Source organism: Falco peregrinus, chromosome 13 (assembly GCF_023634155.1).
Source record: "Falco peregrinus isolate bFalPer1 chromosome 13, bFalPer1.pri, whole genome shotgun sequence".
Taxonomy (NCBI): domain Eukaryota; kingdom Metazoa; phylum Chordata; class Aves; order Falconiformes; family Falconidae; genus Falco; species Falco peregrinus.
This window is the reverse complement of record NC_073733.1, coordinates 13,670,619-13,687,793: the sequence shown is the minus strand read 5'-3', so window position 1 is coordinate 13,687,793 and position 17,175 is coordinate 13,670,619. Positions and strand designations below refer to the sequence as shown.

Below are 17,175 nucleotides of genomic sequence, written 5' to 3'. Positions count from 1 at the left end.
CTGCGATTGCTGTGCTGTGCCTGACACATGCTGAATCAGGATAGTACAGTTCATGAAGAGAAATTATTATCAGGCATAACTGTGCACTAATCAGGTTTTTATGAGATTTACGTGTTCCTTTCATCTCTCTGAGATCGAAAGCAGGGGCACTGGTCTGGAATCAGACATCAGTTTCACTGCGCTGACTCTGCCTTCATCTTGCAGGAGTGGGTAGGTGAGCGATGCCTGAAGTCCCTCTGCGAAGACAGCAATGACTTGCAGGATCCTGTCCTGAGCAGCACTCAAGCCCAGAGGCTGATGCAGCTGATTTGCTATCCACACCGGCTGCTGGACAATGAGGAAGGAGAAAATCCTCAGCGGCAGAGGATCAAACGCATCTTACAGGTGCAGGCTCCTGGCAGAACCTGGCAGAGTGTCCTAGTAATTGCCTAATGTAGCATTAGAGTAGGGTTGTCCAAAATGCAGCCCTCTGAGGGATCTGACACTCACTAGCAATGGGAGCTGAGGGTGTGGGTTGACATAGTTGGAACAGAAATAAGGGCTCATATGAAGTATGCATGTGTGTGTGTTGCAGAATCTGGACCAGTGGACCATGAGGCAGTCCTCGCTGGAGCTGCAGCTCATGATTAAGCAGACAGCAAACAACGTGAGTTTCTGCTCAGAGGGACCATACAGGGATGTGTGTTGCCAGTGTTGGAAGTGGCTGCTTGTGAGGTGGTGGGAGGTGGCCTGGCAGAAGTGGGAATAGAAAGAAAGTAAATGAAGAGGGAGCCAGCCCTGTGAGAGACACGCATGAGAAGGATGCAATGAGCGTGAGACCCAAAAAGCAGCAGCCACAGGAAAGCTGGCAAACTGGGTTTGTACTGAGTTGTGTTGAAATGTGCAGTCCCTGTCGGTTCTCTCGGAGAAGGACTTGGCTGTCTTTTCTTCCCTATCACCAGGAGATGAACTCCTTGTTAGAAAATATAGCCAAGGCCACCATTGAAGTATTCCAGCAGTCAGCAGAGACCAGCTCTGCTAGCTCTGCTGGCAATGGAGTCAACAGTATCAGTGGCTCAGCAAGTGCTACACCTGCCAGCAACAAATCCAAACCCATCCTCAGGTAGGTGTAGTCCTGGCATGCAGCTGCCACGTAGATAAGTTGGAATCATAGGCTGGATTGCAAACTGCTTTTTTCTCCTGTGTTGTCACAGCTCCCTGGAGAGATCAGGAGTGTGGCTGGTGGCCCCTCTGATTGCCAAGCTTCCAACATCAGTTCAGGGCCACGTGCTGAAAGCTGCTGGAGAAGAACTAGAGAAAGGACAACACCTGGGGTCATCGTCCCGCAAAGAGCGGGACCGCCAGAAGCAGAAGAGGTGAGTCCTGAGGAAAGGGCAGGCAATGCTTGCTGTGCTGATCCCTCAGCCTGGCTGTGTAGCTCCATCTTTGTTCTCTCTGCAGCATGTCCCTCCTGAGCCAGCAGCCATTTCTGTCACTGGTGCTAACATGCTTGAAAGGACAGGATGAGCAGCGGGAAGGCCTCCTCACCTCTCTGTACAGTCAGGTGCAGCAGGTAGGTGTCTTGCTTCTCACCTCACTTTCCTTAAGGGCTTGCTCCTCCAGCAGGCAGGCTGTTGGGCACATCCTTGGGGGTGTCGTCTGCCTGATTATATGCTCAGTAAGGAAAAGATCTTATCCTGGTTAATATAGGGTGCTTGAGCTGACCATCTCTGAGTCACTGGACAGCAGGCAGTACCAGCTGCTCTATAAACTGAATTCAGTGTACAGCTTGTGAGGTCTGTCCTGTCTTCTAAATTTCTTAGATTGTTACCAATTGGCGGGAAGATCAGTACCAAGATGACTGCAAAGCCAAGCAGCTGATGCATGAGGCCCTGAAACTACGGCTGAATTTGGTGAGCAGTTGCAGAAAAAAAGTTTAACCATCTGGGGTGAGGAGTTGTCTGCCTTTTTTCCTTTTTTTGGAACATGCACACACTGGAGGGACTGTATATGTTCCGAGGCAAGGAAGTAGGAGAGGCATTTGTGCTGCTTCTAGGCCTTGAGTCCTGAGTGGGATAGGGTGCATGAAAAAACTCCCTTGCTCTGTTTTACCTGGATGAAATCCATAGCCTTGGTCTCTGTTTTGGAGATGTGCCTTCCCATTTCAATGCTTTTGCAGTCCACAGCACTACTACTTGCACCTGAGGTTTGTCCTGCTGACTGCAGTGTCCTTCAGCTCTCAGTAGGAGTTGCTGTAGCACAGCTGTTGCTCTGGTTTAGGTTCCCTTCTCGCTTTTAAATCTTAGGTTTCTTCATGGTGTCCTTGTGACTAAACTACATTTCTCTGCCAGGTGGGGGGAATGTTTGACACAGTTCAACGCAGTACACAGCAGACAACTGAGTGGGCTGTGCTTCTCCTGGACATCATCAGCAGTGGCACCGTGGACATGCAGTCAAACAAGTAACTTTCTGGCTGACTTCTGATCCATACACTTCCCAAGGGAGGCAGTCATTAACATGGCCCCTTTTCTCATGTGAGCTAGCTGTCTCTAGATGATCTGTCAGAAGTACTGTGACAGCCAAAAGAGGCTACACACAACTTAGGTCCTAGTATCCAAGTGCGCTCTGGTATATCCAGAGCAAACTTGACTTTCCAGATACAGAGAGATAAGCAGGGGAGAGTTGAATCTGGACCTGCTTTTTGAAGAAGCTGAATGGGTAGACAGGAGGCCAGTTTTAACCTGTGATGCTGTACTTGTCTCAGGTGTGAACACCCCATGGTGTATAAACAAAAGGAGGATTAGTGTGGGATGTTAGTCTGAAGAGCACTTAGCACTTCTGACTTGTAGGCAGTCTAATAATGTTTGGTGTTACTATGATGGCAGAGGGTTTATATCTGCTTCTCAGGTGACTTTGACCTTTCCGCTTTCACCAACAGTGAGCTCTTCACCACAGTGTTGGACATGCTGAGTGTTCTCATCAATGGCACCCTGGCTGCTGATATGTCCAGCATTTCTCAGGGCAGCATGGAGGAGAACAAGCGGGCATACATGAATCTTGTCAAGAAACTCAGGGTGAGGGACACCAGGTCTCTGGGGACCAGTATGTGCTGTGTTGTGGTTGTCCAACTATGCAGATTTACCTGTATCTAATGAATGGTACTTGGCCTGTTGCTGCTGTTTAGATGAAACGGTGATGGTGTCCCTGACAGCTCTGTAGAGCTGAAGGGTGCAAAGGTGAGAGGTAATTCAGGGGTGGAGGCTGGCAGCAGAAGAGGCACAGGTGGACTTTGGATGATTTTTCCTGAGCGATTCTTCAAGTCTTTATTCCAATTGTGCAGAAAGAGCTGGGGGACCGGCAGTCTGACAGCCTGGAGAAGGTGCGACAGCTACTGCCGCTTCCCAAGCAGACCCGAGATGTCATCACCTGTGAACCTCAGGGATCCCTCATTGACACCAAAGGCAATAAAATAGCTGGATTTGACTCCATCTTCAAGAAGGAGGTAAGTGAAGCTCTTTTGTCTGCATCACAGCTCCTGAGTGCAGGTGTCACCTTGTCCTCTGATACCTTGAGTCTGTACAGCTTGGGAGGCATCTGTATGCAGTGCCTTGTTGCCTGCTGAGCTTGAAGTGACTGGCTGCACACAGACAAGCTGGCACATAACCGTGTCCTAAAAGGGCAAAGCTGCGTGTTAATGCTCGGCGATACATGCTGCTGTGGCCTGAGAAGTTACTTAAACTTTAGTTTTGTACTTACGGCTATGTAAGACATAAAGAGAAACCCATAATCCCTGTGATGTGAGTTACTGGGCAGTGCCAGTGTGCAGAAGACTGGCAGAGATAGGATGAAGGAAATGGGCAGTTTTTTATGAAAACCTTTAGAAATCGCTGCTTTGCCATGTGGAAGAGCAGGGACGACTAGTAAGGGCTCAGGCTGTTTGCTGGGACATGTGGGGTGGAGCCTGAAGAAAGCATAGTTTCCTGTACCCTTGTAGGAGAATCAACAGGGACTTAGAGGTTCTTATCTCTCTTGCTTTAAAGGGTCTGCAAGTCTCTACAAAGCAGAAGATTTCCCCTTGGGATCTGTTTGAGGGCTTAAAGCACTCAGCTCCCCTCTCCTGGGGATGGTTTGGGACAGTCCGAGTGGATCGCAAGGTGTCTAGATTTGAGGAGCAGCAGAGGCTTCTTCTGTACCACACACACTTGAAACCCAAGCCCCGCAGTTACTACCTGGAGCCGTTGCCACTGCCCCCTGAAGAGGAAGAGCCTCCTACACCTGTGGCTTTAGAGCCAGAGAAGAAAGCTGCGGAACCAGCCAAGGCTGATAAAACAAGCTCCAACCCTGCCACCTCTACTGAGGAACGCAAGAAGAAACAGAGCAAAACCAAGAAACGTAACCAATCTGCCAGCAAAACTGAGGTAATTGACTGCCCAACAGCTATGGACTTCCTGTGTCCACCCCTCCTAGTCACAGAGCACTCCCCTGAGGCTTCCTGAGGAGCCTGAGAGCGGTGTAATGGTGAAGATGGGATGTGCTTCCTCTAAGCTGGGTGTGCCGGAGTTCTCTCCTGCTTTCCCTAGCCTGGGGCAGGGCAAACATTTTCTTAATCCCTGGTGGGGAGGGAAATAGGCTGCCCAGCTCAGACAACATCCTAGGCTTCCTCCTGCGGACTTTGCAGCCCTTTCATACTCCTCATCCATTCATGAATTCCCAGTGCACATTAATCTTTCTTGTTCCTTCTTTGTCTTTGCAGGATTTTGTGTTGGGTCCTAGCCGAGGGGTTTCGTACGGAGTTGGTATGCCTACAGATCTCTTGCATCACCAGTCAGGAAGCACTATGTCGAGGCTGGCTTATGGGCAATCACCAGTGGGTCTCTACGCTCAGAATCAGCCTCTTCCAGCAGGTGGGTGCACAGGAGAGGTGGGCATATCGCACCTCTTTGGGAACCTCTTGTAAGAACGTCTTCTGTGAGATCGTCCTACACAGGTTCTTACGCTTCCCCATTTGCCTGTCGTGTGTCTAGATACAGTGATGAGCGGTCCTTCTGGAGCTACAAGGCTCAGCAATAGCACGTGACTAGTGAGACTGTTTCTCTTCCTCTTGCAGGTGGCCCTCGTCTGGATACATCCTACAGGCCTGTACGCATGCCACTGGGGAAACTTGTTCAGAGTCGTCCTCCCTATAGTGGTGTGCTGCCTCCGGGGATGGGGAGCATGATGGGCATTGACCCCTCTTACAAGCCAGCAGTATACAGACAGCAGCCTCCAGTGTCCCAGGGACAGATACTGAGGCAGCAGCTTCAAGCAAAGTTGGTAAGTCAGCGCTGTGCTCCTGCTGTTGCTGGACCCCACAGTACAGCAAGCTTAAGCTGTCTGCTGGGGCTGTCCCTTCTAGTCAGAACTCTCCAACCCTGTCCCTATTTCTGCTCTGTCCTTCTGGTGCAGCGCTGTGTTTGCCACCTGCTTTGTGGGCCCGTATCACTTAACACTTGGCGGAGGCTGTCAGTGAAGTGAACTGGGGCATCTCTGGCTGTTGGGCAGTGGGAGGTGCACATCCTGGCTGTGGGATAGTAGGGATGTTGGTGGCCTCTGTGTCCCAACTTGGGGTGAGGCAGAAGTCGTTAGCGTCTGCATGCTGTGCAGCAGCCTCATAGGTTTAGCAGTGAAGCTACTTGCCTGGTTTGGGAGCTGCTGAGAAGAAAGCAGCAGTGTTCTGCTCTTTGGAGATGTTGAAAAAAGTGTTTCTCTGTTGCCTTCCAGCAAGGCCAAGGCATAATGGGACAGCAGCCTGTGCGCCAGATGGCTCCAACCCCATCCTACGGAGGACTGCAGCCCTCCCAGGTAACTGGCAGTGACTGCAGGTGAGACTGGAATCTGACTCCAGCACTCGTCAGCATCTTCATTTCTGCTGCTAAATCCGGAAATCTCTTGGCTTTTCTCACTCCTGATTTACTGGGCAGCAGAGATGAGCAGCCTTGTGACAGTATTTACAGGAGGCTGCTGTCCTGTGTTCCAAGTTCTCTTTTGTACCTTACCTCATGACTGATAAAAGCTTTTTGTTTCATTTCAGGGTTACACACCTTACGTCTCCCACATAGGCCTTCAGCAGCACCCTTCCCAGTCAGGCACGATGGTACCTCCTACCTATTCTGGCCAGCCCTATCAGAATTCCCACCCGAGCTCTAATCCTGCCCTGGTGGATCCTGTTAGGCAGATGCAGCAGAGACCAAGTGGCTACGTACACCAGCAGGCCCCTGGCTACGGGCACAGCTTGAGTAACACACAGAGGTACCTCCCACCCTACTGGATGTTACAAGCTGTGTTTCTTGAACCCACTCTGCTCAGACAACCCTAACAGCAATCTGTGCTCTGTGCTGTGTGAGTCCTTCACACCCTTGGGGGAACATCTTTATTCAGCTTTCAGTCCTAGGAAGATACAGACAGAATGAAATTCAGAGATGCTAGTTGCAGGCAGAAGACAGTGTTACCAGCCAGAGAAAGATGGAATTGGGAAGTGTGACAAAAATTACCTTGGAAAGTTGTAGTTTTGGTTTTAAATCTAACCAGCAAATCACTATCAGAGGGCTAGATCTGGGATTCCCACTGCTCCTGAGCAGGCATAAATCTAGCAGGGAAGCCGTGCAGAACGGTGGACCAAGGACTGTTACTTAGGGCTTCTGGAAAAACAGGTTGGATGAAACCCTTGAGAGGCCCTGGTGTCTGCAGAGGCAGCATGGATTGCAAGGCGCTGTTAGGGCTGTCTTGTTGATGCAGAAGTTTGGTTTGGATTGGCCCATGAATCCTGTACTCCATGAGTCTGTCCTTTTCTCTTGCAGGTTTCCTCACCAGTCAATACAGCAGGCCCCCATGATGAGTGGGATGAACCATTTGGGTCCACAAGGAGTCCCCTCGGGAATTCGACCCAGCCAGATACTGCCTGACCAGCAGCAGCAGCAGTACCTGAGGCAACAGCAGCAACAGCAGCAGCAGCAGCAGATGCTGAGGGTGAGTGGTTGCTGACAGGAGGAAGGCTGCTGAAGCAGGCTTGCCCAGTGCTGCTTATACCTCTGCGTCAGCAACAGCAATGCTTTGCTCTGCCCCTCTGTGTCAGGAAGGGTGTCAGCTCTGTTGGGGGCTGTCTCTAATGATTTGCTAGGTGGCCCTCCCTTCCTTAGAGCTGGCCACTCCTGATGGAGACACCTGCTGTGCTGCCTTTTGCCAGTCACCCAGCATGAGCTAAAGGGAGTTCAGGAGCAGTAGAGGTTTGTTTAGTCTTCCGTGGCCTGCATCACACCTCTTCCTGCTCCAGCTGAGCCTGTAAGATTGTGCAGAAAGCTGTCTGTCTTAGAAGTATCGCAGGAGCTAGAAACAAAATGAAAATCCCCATGCCCACACAGGAGCAAGTAGAGTTGTTCCTTACAAGATCCTTTTTAGGGGAATATCTGCATTTTCACACAATGAAAATAAGCATTGGTTGCAGTTTCAATGGCAGCAAATCTGATGTGACTCAGTCCATGTACTTCACATCTAACAGTGGATGGTGAAAAACTGATCCAAAGTAAGCTGTTAGACCCAACTCTCTAGTTTTGAAGTTCACAGATGTGTGTTAACAGACAAGAGTATTCCATGGATTTGCATTATGGTCTTATCAATATTAAATACTTATATACAAATATGAATACATTTCTTGGAGTTACAGAAATGTATTGAATTGACAAAGAAACACAGAAATAGTTTGGGTTACTTGGTGAATTGCATACCTTATGACAAGACTAGAATATGGGGAGACTTTACATGGCATGGAGTGCTGAGGCTTTGTGATCTGAGAGGGGCCGGAGTGAGACGGCGATTCTTGCAGAGAGCTGTGGTCAGCACTATTTGAGAATTGCTGCCTCGCGTTGGACAAGAGGCTGCCTGTAGCACGGTCAGCAACTTTTAGTCCTTTTGATGAGTAGCACCCCCTGACTATTCACTTGGTTTCTTTTAACATTCTCCATCACTCATATTTAGAAAACGAACTTGCCTCAGACAAATTGCTAGCGCTTCTCCTAGCTCAGTAGCTTCATGTGTACCTCCAGCTTTTAGCTGACAGTGCTGGGTTGCTTAAAAAAAACCCAAAAAACTGGAGTGCCCAAAATCTCCCTTATTACTGTGACTCCTGCTGCATTATTGGAGGCATACCAGATGCAGAACAGACTCCTGGTGCTTGAGTTGACTGTCGTGATGCAGTGGCTTGTAGAAAGGACGGGTGGCCTTTTGGTTTGTCTTCCATGGGTTGGTAGTCAGCTGTTGCAAGAACGTAAGACATGAAATCAGGAGGGGTATCCTGGCTCATTTAGTCAGCCATCTGCTTTCTTATATACCCAGGTCATGCCATCCATTTCAAGAACTTAAGTGGCCAAACTGGTTTGAGGTGGAAGTTAGGAGGCCATTCTAGAAAGTCACTCCCTTTTGAGTAGAATCCTTGATCTAAGCCTGTGTGTTTGTGACTGGTTCCTGTATCCAGTTACTATTGTCCACTCTGTCCTGTTGTTTACTGGTTCTCTTTTTCTCTGATGTTTACCCAGTGAATCCCTAGGGAGCTCTTGCATCTTCCATAGGTCAGGTTTTTCTAACCTCCTCTCATAAGATACTGTCCCTTTTCCTGATTGTATTTTTGTCTGTTTTCTGAGTCTCTTCAAGGTTTGAACTGTGCTCTTTTGAGCCAGTGGTTGGCACTGTACCTAGAGTCACCATGTTGTTTTTTTTATGATAGCGTTAGTAGTTTTCTATTTCTGGTAGAAATCCTTTTATTGATGTAGAGAGCTCAAAATTAAATTGGCAGATGGGAGAAATGTCTGAAAATTAGGAGAAACGAAAAAACCTTGAGATTTGTGGGTACATTCTGACTCCAAACATGCTGAATATTCTTCTCACCATAACTAGTTCTGTCAACATCTAGGCTGGAACACTGCATCCAGTTTTATCCGTATCCTTTTACTGAAGTGCAACACCAGCTGGCACAAGTGCGGAGAGGGGCAGCAAGATAGAGCAAAGAGTTGGGGAATGTGACTGAGAAGGAAAGGCTGAAATAGCTGGGCATTGAGTTAGAGAGGCAGAGATAACAGGAGAGAGAAGTCTCTAGGTTTTTTGTCTTCAAAAAAAGCCAAAAAAGTCTGTTCTTGTCCCTTGGCTGTAGCACAAGAGATGGACTTAAATCATGATTTATGAGATTCAGGGTAGAGATTAGGGAAAACTTGAGTCGTAGGAGTAACTGACCTGGTGTGGATTGCTTAGGGAGGTTATAGGATGTCTGTTGCTACCTGTGGAAGAATTTTGAGAACAGGGCAGGCAAATACTCAGCGAAGTCAGTATTGCTGTGCTTAACCAGGAGGTGCGAGATGAACGAGCCAACCTCTTGAGGTAGCTCTTTGGTTGTTTTCTATTCTTGTATCTTGTTTGCTGCTAGTTGTTCCCCAGCTGACCAGTAGACTTGTAGTTCTCTTCCTGCCGTTGATACCTCATCTTGCAGAAGAACTTTGTTACTGTCCCTGCCATTTCTCAGCCCGGGGCAGGGTCCTGGTGAAATGTGGGTACTTTAGGCGCCTGTAAGGAAAATGGTGTAAGATGGTATGTCACTGCATGGAGCATCCTTCCTCCTTTAGTCCTTCCTGTGCTCGGTTGCTGTCTGCATTGCCCAGGCAGTTCCCTGATGGTCCCTTCTCTTTTGTTTTCACAACAGCAGCAGCAACAACAACAACAACAGCAGCAGCAGCAGCAACAGCAGCAGCAGCAGCAACAGCAGCAGCAGCAGCAGCAGCCGCAGCCACCACAGCCACAGCAGCAACCCCAGGTCTCCACAGTGCCTCAGCCACAGGCGCAGGGCCAGCCCCCAGGGCTGGGGATGCAGGCTCTTCCCCCGCAGCAGCCCATTGTGAGTGTTCCCTTGGAGGCAGAGGGACACCATAGTCCAGCACAAATCCAACGGTGTTCCACCTGCATCCCCCTCTTCTCCCTCCCCTGTGCTTCCCAGAGCTTGTGTGAATGCAGAGATGGCCAGCCAGGTGGTGTGGCTATAACTATGTTTCTCTCTTTGCAGTTCCAGCGCCAGGGCCTTCAACAAACACAGCAGCAGCAGCAAACAGCTGCTCTGGTTCGACAGCTTCAACAGCAGCTTTCCAGTAAGCCTTAGTGTTCTTGATCTTGTCCCTAGTCTCCTCCCTGCCGTTTTCTATTGCAGGTACCCTGGTGTAGAGAAGCAAGGCCAAGCCAGACTGTCTGTCTGAGGCCATAAATGATGCTGGCAGGGAGGTGGCATCAGGGCTTGGAGCTCCTGGCTCAAGGGGGCACAGCAGCAGGGCAGGCAGTGCTTGCTGAAGACAGCTTCCTGCCGCTGTCTGCCGAGGGACAAGGGAGCTGAGCCTTTGTAGGAGCTACCATGTAGCTCTCCCAAAAGGATCCAGTCTGCAGCTTTGAAGTATTCAGAAGTATTTCCTATGCTGCAGATGACTTCTGAGGGGCACAGGGAGGCTGTACTCCTGGGGCACTTGGTGGATGACCCAGAGATACTGTGTTCGTGTTGTGATCAGGACAAGACTTCTTGGAGGCAGGGAGGGTGCTCTGGGAAGTGTTGCTGCACACTTGCTATGTTTGCGGTGTTTGGTGGGCTTCCGTAGCTGCTGTCACAGACAGAGTAATGGCATAGGTGGTGTTCAGTCTGGCACTGCATTCTTATAATCGCATTGAAGTACTGGCTGGGTGATCTAGAAACAGAACCCAATGTCTGTGCTGTTCCCTTCTGAATGGCCTGCTGTTTTACTGACACCTCACTGGCTTTCCTGCCATAAAAATGGCAGACATGCTATGAAAATGCCCAGAAATGGACAGCACAGGGTTTTTTGCAGTGCATTAAGTGTGAGACTGTGCTAGATGTAATGATGTGTGGAATGGAGGCTTGGAAATTGTGCTTATGCTTGTTCCCTGATGGAAAATTTTTGGTCCTTGTGACCAAAAAAAAATCTCCCCAAACCAGAAGTTTTAATGTGCTAAGTTTCCCACTGGCCTGATTCACAAACCACAAGTCTGTGCAAGGATCCCAGCCAGGACATTCAAGTATAGGAAGACCTCATATAAGAATCTGAATATAGCAGAATAGCCATATTTTTGTATCCTGTCTGTACAGCAAATGGAGCTGTTTTATATGGAACAGATGCGTGGGTCCAATGCAGCCATGTATCCGTGCTCCCTCATTGGGTTTGCATCAATTCCACCAGGAGCCATCTGGAGTTCTTATTTGTAGTGTCTGGGATGGAGTAGAAAGCAGGACATAAACCAAGAACAGCCCGTGGGAGGGGGACAAGAATACTTGGGGCCCATGAGTGGCTATGTTAGGAGGCTCCAGGGTATCCCTGAATGTGCTGTTGTCCAGCAGAGTTGAGAAGGAGAGAGGCTGGCTGGGTTACACTGGTCTCCTTTTACTTAATCTGACAGGGTCAAACATACTGATGGGATTTCAGGAAAAAAAAACCTACAGAATTTTATTAATGGGACAATACCAAAGTATACTGTGAGCAGTGTACATCACAAAACATTCCCAGCAGTTTGGAAGTTCATGAGGTTTTTGAATATAACTTTACCATGTTTCCTGCCCTTGTTGTACCGTACAAAAGTCCTTTGGGAATATCCTTCCTTTGTACCGAAATACTGACAGGAGCCAGGATAGTTGTCTCCCACTAACTGGTTTCTGGGTGTGCCTCGGGATGAATGTTTGACACTAGCTGTCTAAGCAGCGTGCGTGGCTGCAGGTGTTGTGCGATCTGATAGGGCTGGTTTTCTTTCAGAATCAGAAATAATTCATCCATAAACATCCTCCCAGCTAGCTGCCACCTTTCAGGGCTTTGTTATGGTGCACCAATTCCACCACGAGGGATGGAAAGATCTCTGCAGAAGCTTCAGGATCAGGACTGGCACGTATATGTCTCTTCCTCAAAGAATGTGGGGTCCTGGCTGTGCTGCTGCCTGAAGGCTCAGACAAATGAGCAGAGCAGGGAGTGCCATAAAGGTTATATTTTTCTTCTCACAGCCTGCGACACGCTCCTCATACTGTGCTGGTGATGTGGGGAGAGGGATCTCTTTTTTTTCTGAACCAGACTTTGTGACTGTCTAACTCTGTCTTGACCTCAACAGATACACAGACACAGCAGAACAACAACCCATTCGGACGCTACTGACCTATGGCACTTCAGCCTGGTCCAGGAGGGAGACATCACTGTGGACTGGATACAGCCTCTTCAGCCTGACCCACAAACTGGGGCTGCCCCCAACTTCTGTCCTTGGGCCTGTGCCCCCCGTACTGCTGCTGCCTATCTCACAGGGAGATGCCAGGAGGATGGTTTTATTGTACAGAGAAAGTGTTTTTACTATCAGATTTCTACAAACGTTTATGCAGATCCCTTGTGGCTGACAGTCTCCCTTTCCCACTTTGGTTTCAGTTTTTACTCTGTTTTTAGTATTTTTGTTAAAATAATGATTAAGACAATGTAAAATTTTGTACTTTATTTATACCAGATGAAACCCTGTACTGCAGACATTCTCGGATGAATACAGAGAGCTTACTTTGCAAAAGGAGTTGTATTCAGAGCCTGCCTTTCCTCCTCAGTACTCCTCCCAGTATAGCCCAGCATCACCTCTACACATGGTCTTTATCTCTTTCTCAGTAGAACTAGCGTCTGAATTTTCAGCTTTCGTGAGTGGCTGAACATTTTGGTTTGGAAAAGAAAGCCCTTCTTCCCTCTTTATTTCACAAGCTGATGTTCACATGCTTGCAAGGGCTTGTGCAAGCTTTGTAGGATTTGTATGTTGATCAAGAGCTTTACTAGTAGTCTGGCATGTTCTGCCAGGACAGAGGTATAAAGCAAAGGGGGAGTTCCATTGCAAGGTAGTTCAGAGCCCCAACAAGCCTGGCTTCCCAGCCACAGCAGTTACTGAGATGCTCAAGCTAGTACCTCTGCAGCCTCGGAGGAGCTGCAGATGGAGTGCACTCACAACACTACTCATCGCAGCATGGTTTTGCTGATAAGCACCAAGGCTTCTCTGCTGGCTTCTTCCTGACAGCCACGGTGCTTTCTCTGGACGGGTAACATGCTGCATTCTCAACTTTTGACCTGGCTAATGCAGCCTGCTGGCATGGAGTCTCGTCTCTGTCTGTAGCAGGCTGCTTTAGCTTAGTGTCCTCCGTTCTTGCTGTCTGTTGAACCTGGAAACCACCATCACTAGCACCTTTCTTCTCTCTTCTGCTGTTCCTTAGCAGTGTGCTTGTGGCCCGTTTGACCTGGACTCCCTCTGGTTCTTGACCGATCTCTTCTTTCTGTTCCATTTGTGAGATGTGGTGAGGCTTGCAGGGACTCATGGAAGAGCTGTGCTTGCTCTTAATTAAGAGCAAGTGAACAGTTGTGGAGGGTAGGCTGTAGCAAGAAGGCAAGCTGGGGGGGGGGGGGGGAGGGAGCCCTCAGATTTCTGTGAGGGACATCAGCCCCATGTGCTGGCTGGTGGGTGTGTGTCTGCTGCCCCAGGGGCAGTGGAGCTGAGCCCTTTTGTTCCTGGGGACAGCTGTGTGTGGGACAGCTGTGTGGGACCCTGCGCACTGCTCGTCCCCCAGGCTGCACCACCCGTGCACCTGCGCCGCAGGTGGGTTGGAGCGTGTTGCTGGCCGGGCCTGATGGCGGTGGCCTCCCTCGCTGGAGGCGTGTGTGCCGGGCCGCTTCCTCTGCTTCCCTGCTTGTCCCCGTTCACGGACCCGGCTAGTGAGCAGCCTCGAGCTGGCTGTTGGGTTCCCCATCCCCTTATACCCCAGGACAGCCTGGGGCCGGGGTCTGCTCGCCCGCAGCCCTGTGCTGGGTGACCCCAGCGGTGCAAGCTGTCCTCGGGGCCGGGGCTGTAGCTGGGGCAGGAGGGGGGCTGTGCTCCCCCCGCCATCCTGCCTGGGGGTGGGCAGGGAGTGTCCCGGGGCCGGCGGAGCCGCAGCCTGGGGGGAGCTGAGCACTCTCCCTGGGCAGAACAAGCTCCTCTTTCTGGTGTTTGTGGCTGGCAGCCCCCTCCTCTCCTGGCCCTGGGAGGCAGCTGAGCCTGCGCCAAGCGGCATCTTGGATGCTGCCTTCTGTATCGCTGCTGTGCCGGAGGGGGGAGGAGGGCGGCTCTGCAGCGGCCCGAGCGGAGTGGCAGAAGGCGGCATGGTCACGGGTGCTTCTGGACGGGGTGCAGCGGGGTGCTGCTTGCACGGTGGCAATGGCAGGGCTGGGCTACTGCAGCAGGAGAGCACAGAGCCGGGTGCTGACCTCCCGCTTTGTGCCCTTCAGGGCCCCAGGGTTCTGGTGAAAGCGCCCCAGAGACCACCCTGCCTCCCTGGCGGAAAGTGGATGACTTGTGCCTCCCTGGGGACAGGTGCCTGCTGCCAGGGGACTCGGGACTCTCTTACGTGGCCCGGCAACAGGGCTGTCCCTGCTCTTTCCTCCCACAAAAGGCTTCCCCCCAGCCATACCAGCTGCTTGGCAGGCCAGGTCCACACGGGATGAGCAGGATGCCAGAGTTCCATCATGGTAACAGACCCAGGCCTGCCAGTGTCCAAGACCCCACAAAACCCTCTGGCTGCCCAAAAGTTTCCAGCGGGTGAGGGGGGACATGGGGACTGGGCCAAGACCTAGTCACAGCTTAGGGCACGTTTGGTGACCTGCGCATTGCCCAGCCGAGCCGCGTGCCTTGCAGCCACTGCTGCTGTGCTACACGTTAGTACTGAGCCGCAGCGGTTTTAAGCGGGTCTGACAGCTTCCAGCCCTTCTGCTCCTTCTCCAAGTCACGGCCAAACACTGCTTGTGACAGAGCCAGAGGCTACCGGGGACATTTTATTACCACTGCCCATTGAGTAACGCAGGTGGCTGCCCCGCTGTGGCCACTGGTCTGGGTTGGGGTGGGTGTGTTTGATGCGGGGCTCTCTGGGCCTGGGGGGCAGCCCCACGGGGCACCTGGACAGGGTCCGCAGGTGGTGCGTGCAGGTGATGCTGCACAGCGTGTGCCCAGCATGCAGGGAGAAGCCCGAGGTTGGGTGAGGCTTGGCACGGTGGGGTGATGGGCCAGCGGGAGCAGGTCATACCCCATACAGCCACCCCACCCAGCAGCCTGGCACAGGTGGTCCCTGCGGACCAGGGCCCCAGCTTGTCAGGCACCATCAGAGCTGGTGGTCTGCGAGAAAATTGGTTGCTGCCCGCTCAAGCAGCCAAAGCTGGGAGTGGAGCAGCTCCGTGAGTGTGGTACCCGTGGTGGGGAGTGGTTCAAAGGGCACCGCTGCAGCCATGCACTGTGACCCCCTCCTGGGCTGGTTTTGTGGGGCAATGGGACACAGGGAGCCATGCCTGGGGCGCTGCTAGCTGTGGGACAGCCTGGGACAGGTCCAGGGACCCCTTCAAGATGCTTCTCAAGGCTGATGAACCTTGGTGGGCATGGGGCAGGGTTGTGCATCCATCCCACGTAGCACTGGATCGTGTTGCCTGCTTAAGGGCATACAGGGTGGCAGCGTACAGCTCACCCTGCGTGTAACAGGCCAGCAACAAAATCGGTCAAGCTGCTGACCGGCAGGGAGCAGCCTCCTGGGGAGACAGCGGGACAGGAGGGGCAGGAAAGCTCCGACCTGGGCTGCAGCAGCAACCAGAAGGTGCTGGGGCAGGTGAAACCCAACCTGTGTCACGGTGTGGGCATCTCCCTGTGACTGCAGGTTCACTAGCTCAGTGTACGTGCCGGTGGCATGCGGGAAAGCTGAAATAAACGCCTGCCCTTCACATGCTGCCGCACAAGCACAGGAGGCGGTGGCGGCTCTGTGGAGCCAGGGTAGGGTCTGGGTTGCAGCTCTGGCAGTGGGGGGCAGAGCCCAGCTCCCCTCACCCGGACTGGAAAGCATGGCAGTGTTTGCTGGCAACTGCATGTCTTCCTCTTTGATCAGGCATCGTGGCTGACACTGCCCTGGCTATGACAGAGAGATGCAGAGACCAGACGCATCCAGCAGGACCCAAATCCATGTCCTGTTTCAAATTATTTCTGTAATCCCATCAGGCAGGACTAAAACAGCGAGGTAGCTCTGCCATGGGCAGAGGCAGGCTGGAGGAGAGGCGGCTCCTGCCAGGAGGCTGTGTGTGAGAAGGGAAGATGTCCCCACGCTGCGAAGGGGCATGGCAGGAGGCAAGGGGACCGCTGGCTCTTGCTGCATGGTGCTTCTGGGGCCTATGGGGCTGTAGCTGCTGAGCCCGCAGTCTGGTCTGTGGCAGGGGGTGGCTGGGTGGCAGGGCTGAGGCTGGGATGGCGCATCCCACACCAGGACCTGGTCAATCCTCCCTGGACTAGCTGTGCCCTACGGAGCAGTGGTACAGGCAGGGGATGCTCCTCTGGCCACAGGGAAAAATGCCGGGGATGGAGGGTGTGGGGAGCTCCAGCTGCTAAGGGGTGCTCTAGCTGCTGCGGGGTGCTGCAACTGACGTGGGGTGCTCCAGCTGTTGCGGGGTGTGCCGGGGCAGCACAGCCCAGGGCTATGCGGGGTGGTGGAGGGGGGAACTGGGGCAGGACAGGGTGCAGTGGGGCGGGATTCTGGATGCCCAGGGCGGTGCAGAGATGCCCGGGGCGGTGCGGGGATGTCCCCGCAGATGGGGTCATTTGCGGGAGCGGCGCGGGGTGCCGCCGGGTGTGCAGGTGTCCCGGTCGGGACGGTGGGGCTTACCCCTCCTACCCAGGGCCGGTAGCTGGGCCGTGCCGGTGCCGTGCCAGGGTTCCGGGGGGGGGGGCGGTACCGGGGGTGCAGGCGCGGTCGGTGCCGGTACCCAGCGGGCGCGGTACCGAAGTGCGCAGCGCCCGGCGGGTGCGGCTCCCTCTCGGTGCAGTACCCGGGGCGGTGCCGATGCCGGGGCGTGCGGTACCGGGCCCGGCCGGCATACCCGCTCAGTGCGGTACCGGTACCGGGCGGCGGCGGCAGCGAAGGGGTGCTGCAGCACGGCCCCTCCCCCGCCCGCCCCCGCCGTGCACGCGCCGCGCGCTCCCGGTGCGGGGTCGGGCCGGACTGAGCGGAGCGCGGGGCGCGGAGCTGCCGCTGCCGCCACCGGCATGGCCCAGCCGCGCCACCGCCCCCGACGGTGAGTGCGCCCCGCCCCGCCCCGCCCCGCCCGGCCCGCGGCGGCTCTTGCT

At 52.8% G+C, this 17,175-nt stretch overlaps 2 protein-coding genes across 10 annotated transcripts in view; both read left to right on the top strand.

Annotated features, from left to right (window-relative positions):
• The window catches only part of MED12 (mediator complex subunit 12), a 36,568-nt gene extending 23,983 nt beyond the window's left edge, over positions 1–12,585 (top strand). For 2 of the 8 annotated variants that reach the window (XM_055817920.1, XM_055817919.1), the window contains exons 27-44: positions 205–384; positions 575–646; positions 942–1,102; positions 1,194–1,355; positions 1,441–1,552; positions 1,803–1,892; positions 2,331–2,440; positions 2,918–3,053; positions 3,320–3,481; positions 4,020–4,397; positions 4,733–4,883; positions 5,087–5,292; positions 5,740–5,820; positions 6,050–6,267; positions 6,816–6,984; positions 9,707–9,892; positions 10,058–10,139; positions 12,145–12,585. In XM_055817920.1, the coding sequence (XP_055673895.1) occupies positions 205–384; positions 575–646; positions 942–1,102; positions 1,194–1,355; positions 1,441–1,552; positions 1,803–1,892; positions 2,331–2,440; positions 2,918–3,053; positions 3,320–3,481; positions 4,020–4,397; positions 4,733–4,883; positions 5,087–5,292; positions 5,740–5,820; positions 6,050–6,267; positions 6,816–6,984; positions 9,707–9,892; positions 10,058–10,139; positions 12,145–12,188 (2,700 nt within the window). In that variant the 3' untranslated portion in view covers positions 12,189–12,585. Of the gene's footprint in view, positions 1–204; positions 385–574; positions 647–941; positions 1,103–1,193; positions 1,356–1,440; positions 1,553–1,802; positions 1,893–2,330; positions 2,441–2,917; positions 3,054–3,319; positions 3,482–4,019; positions 4,398–4,732; positions 4,884–5,086; positions 5,293–5,739; positions 5,821–6,049; positions 6,268–6,815; positions 6,985–9,697; positions 9,893–10,057; positions 10,140–12,144 lie in introns of all 8 variants that reach the window. The other 6 variants (XM_055817915.1, XM_055817913.1, XM_055817916.1 and 3 more) reach the window with 4 other exon arrangements.
• Positions 12,586–17,015: 4,430 nt separating this feature from the next.
• The window catches only part of NLGN3 (neuroligin 3), a 42,648-nt gene continuing 42,488 nt past the window's right edge, over positions 17,016–17,175 (top strand). For both annotated transcript variants that reach the window (XM_055818159.1, XM_055818158.1), the window contains exon 1: positions 17,016–17,123. The gene's annotated coding sequence lies outside the window, so the exon portion shown is untranslated. The remainder of the gene's footprint in view (positions 17,124–17,175) is intronic.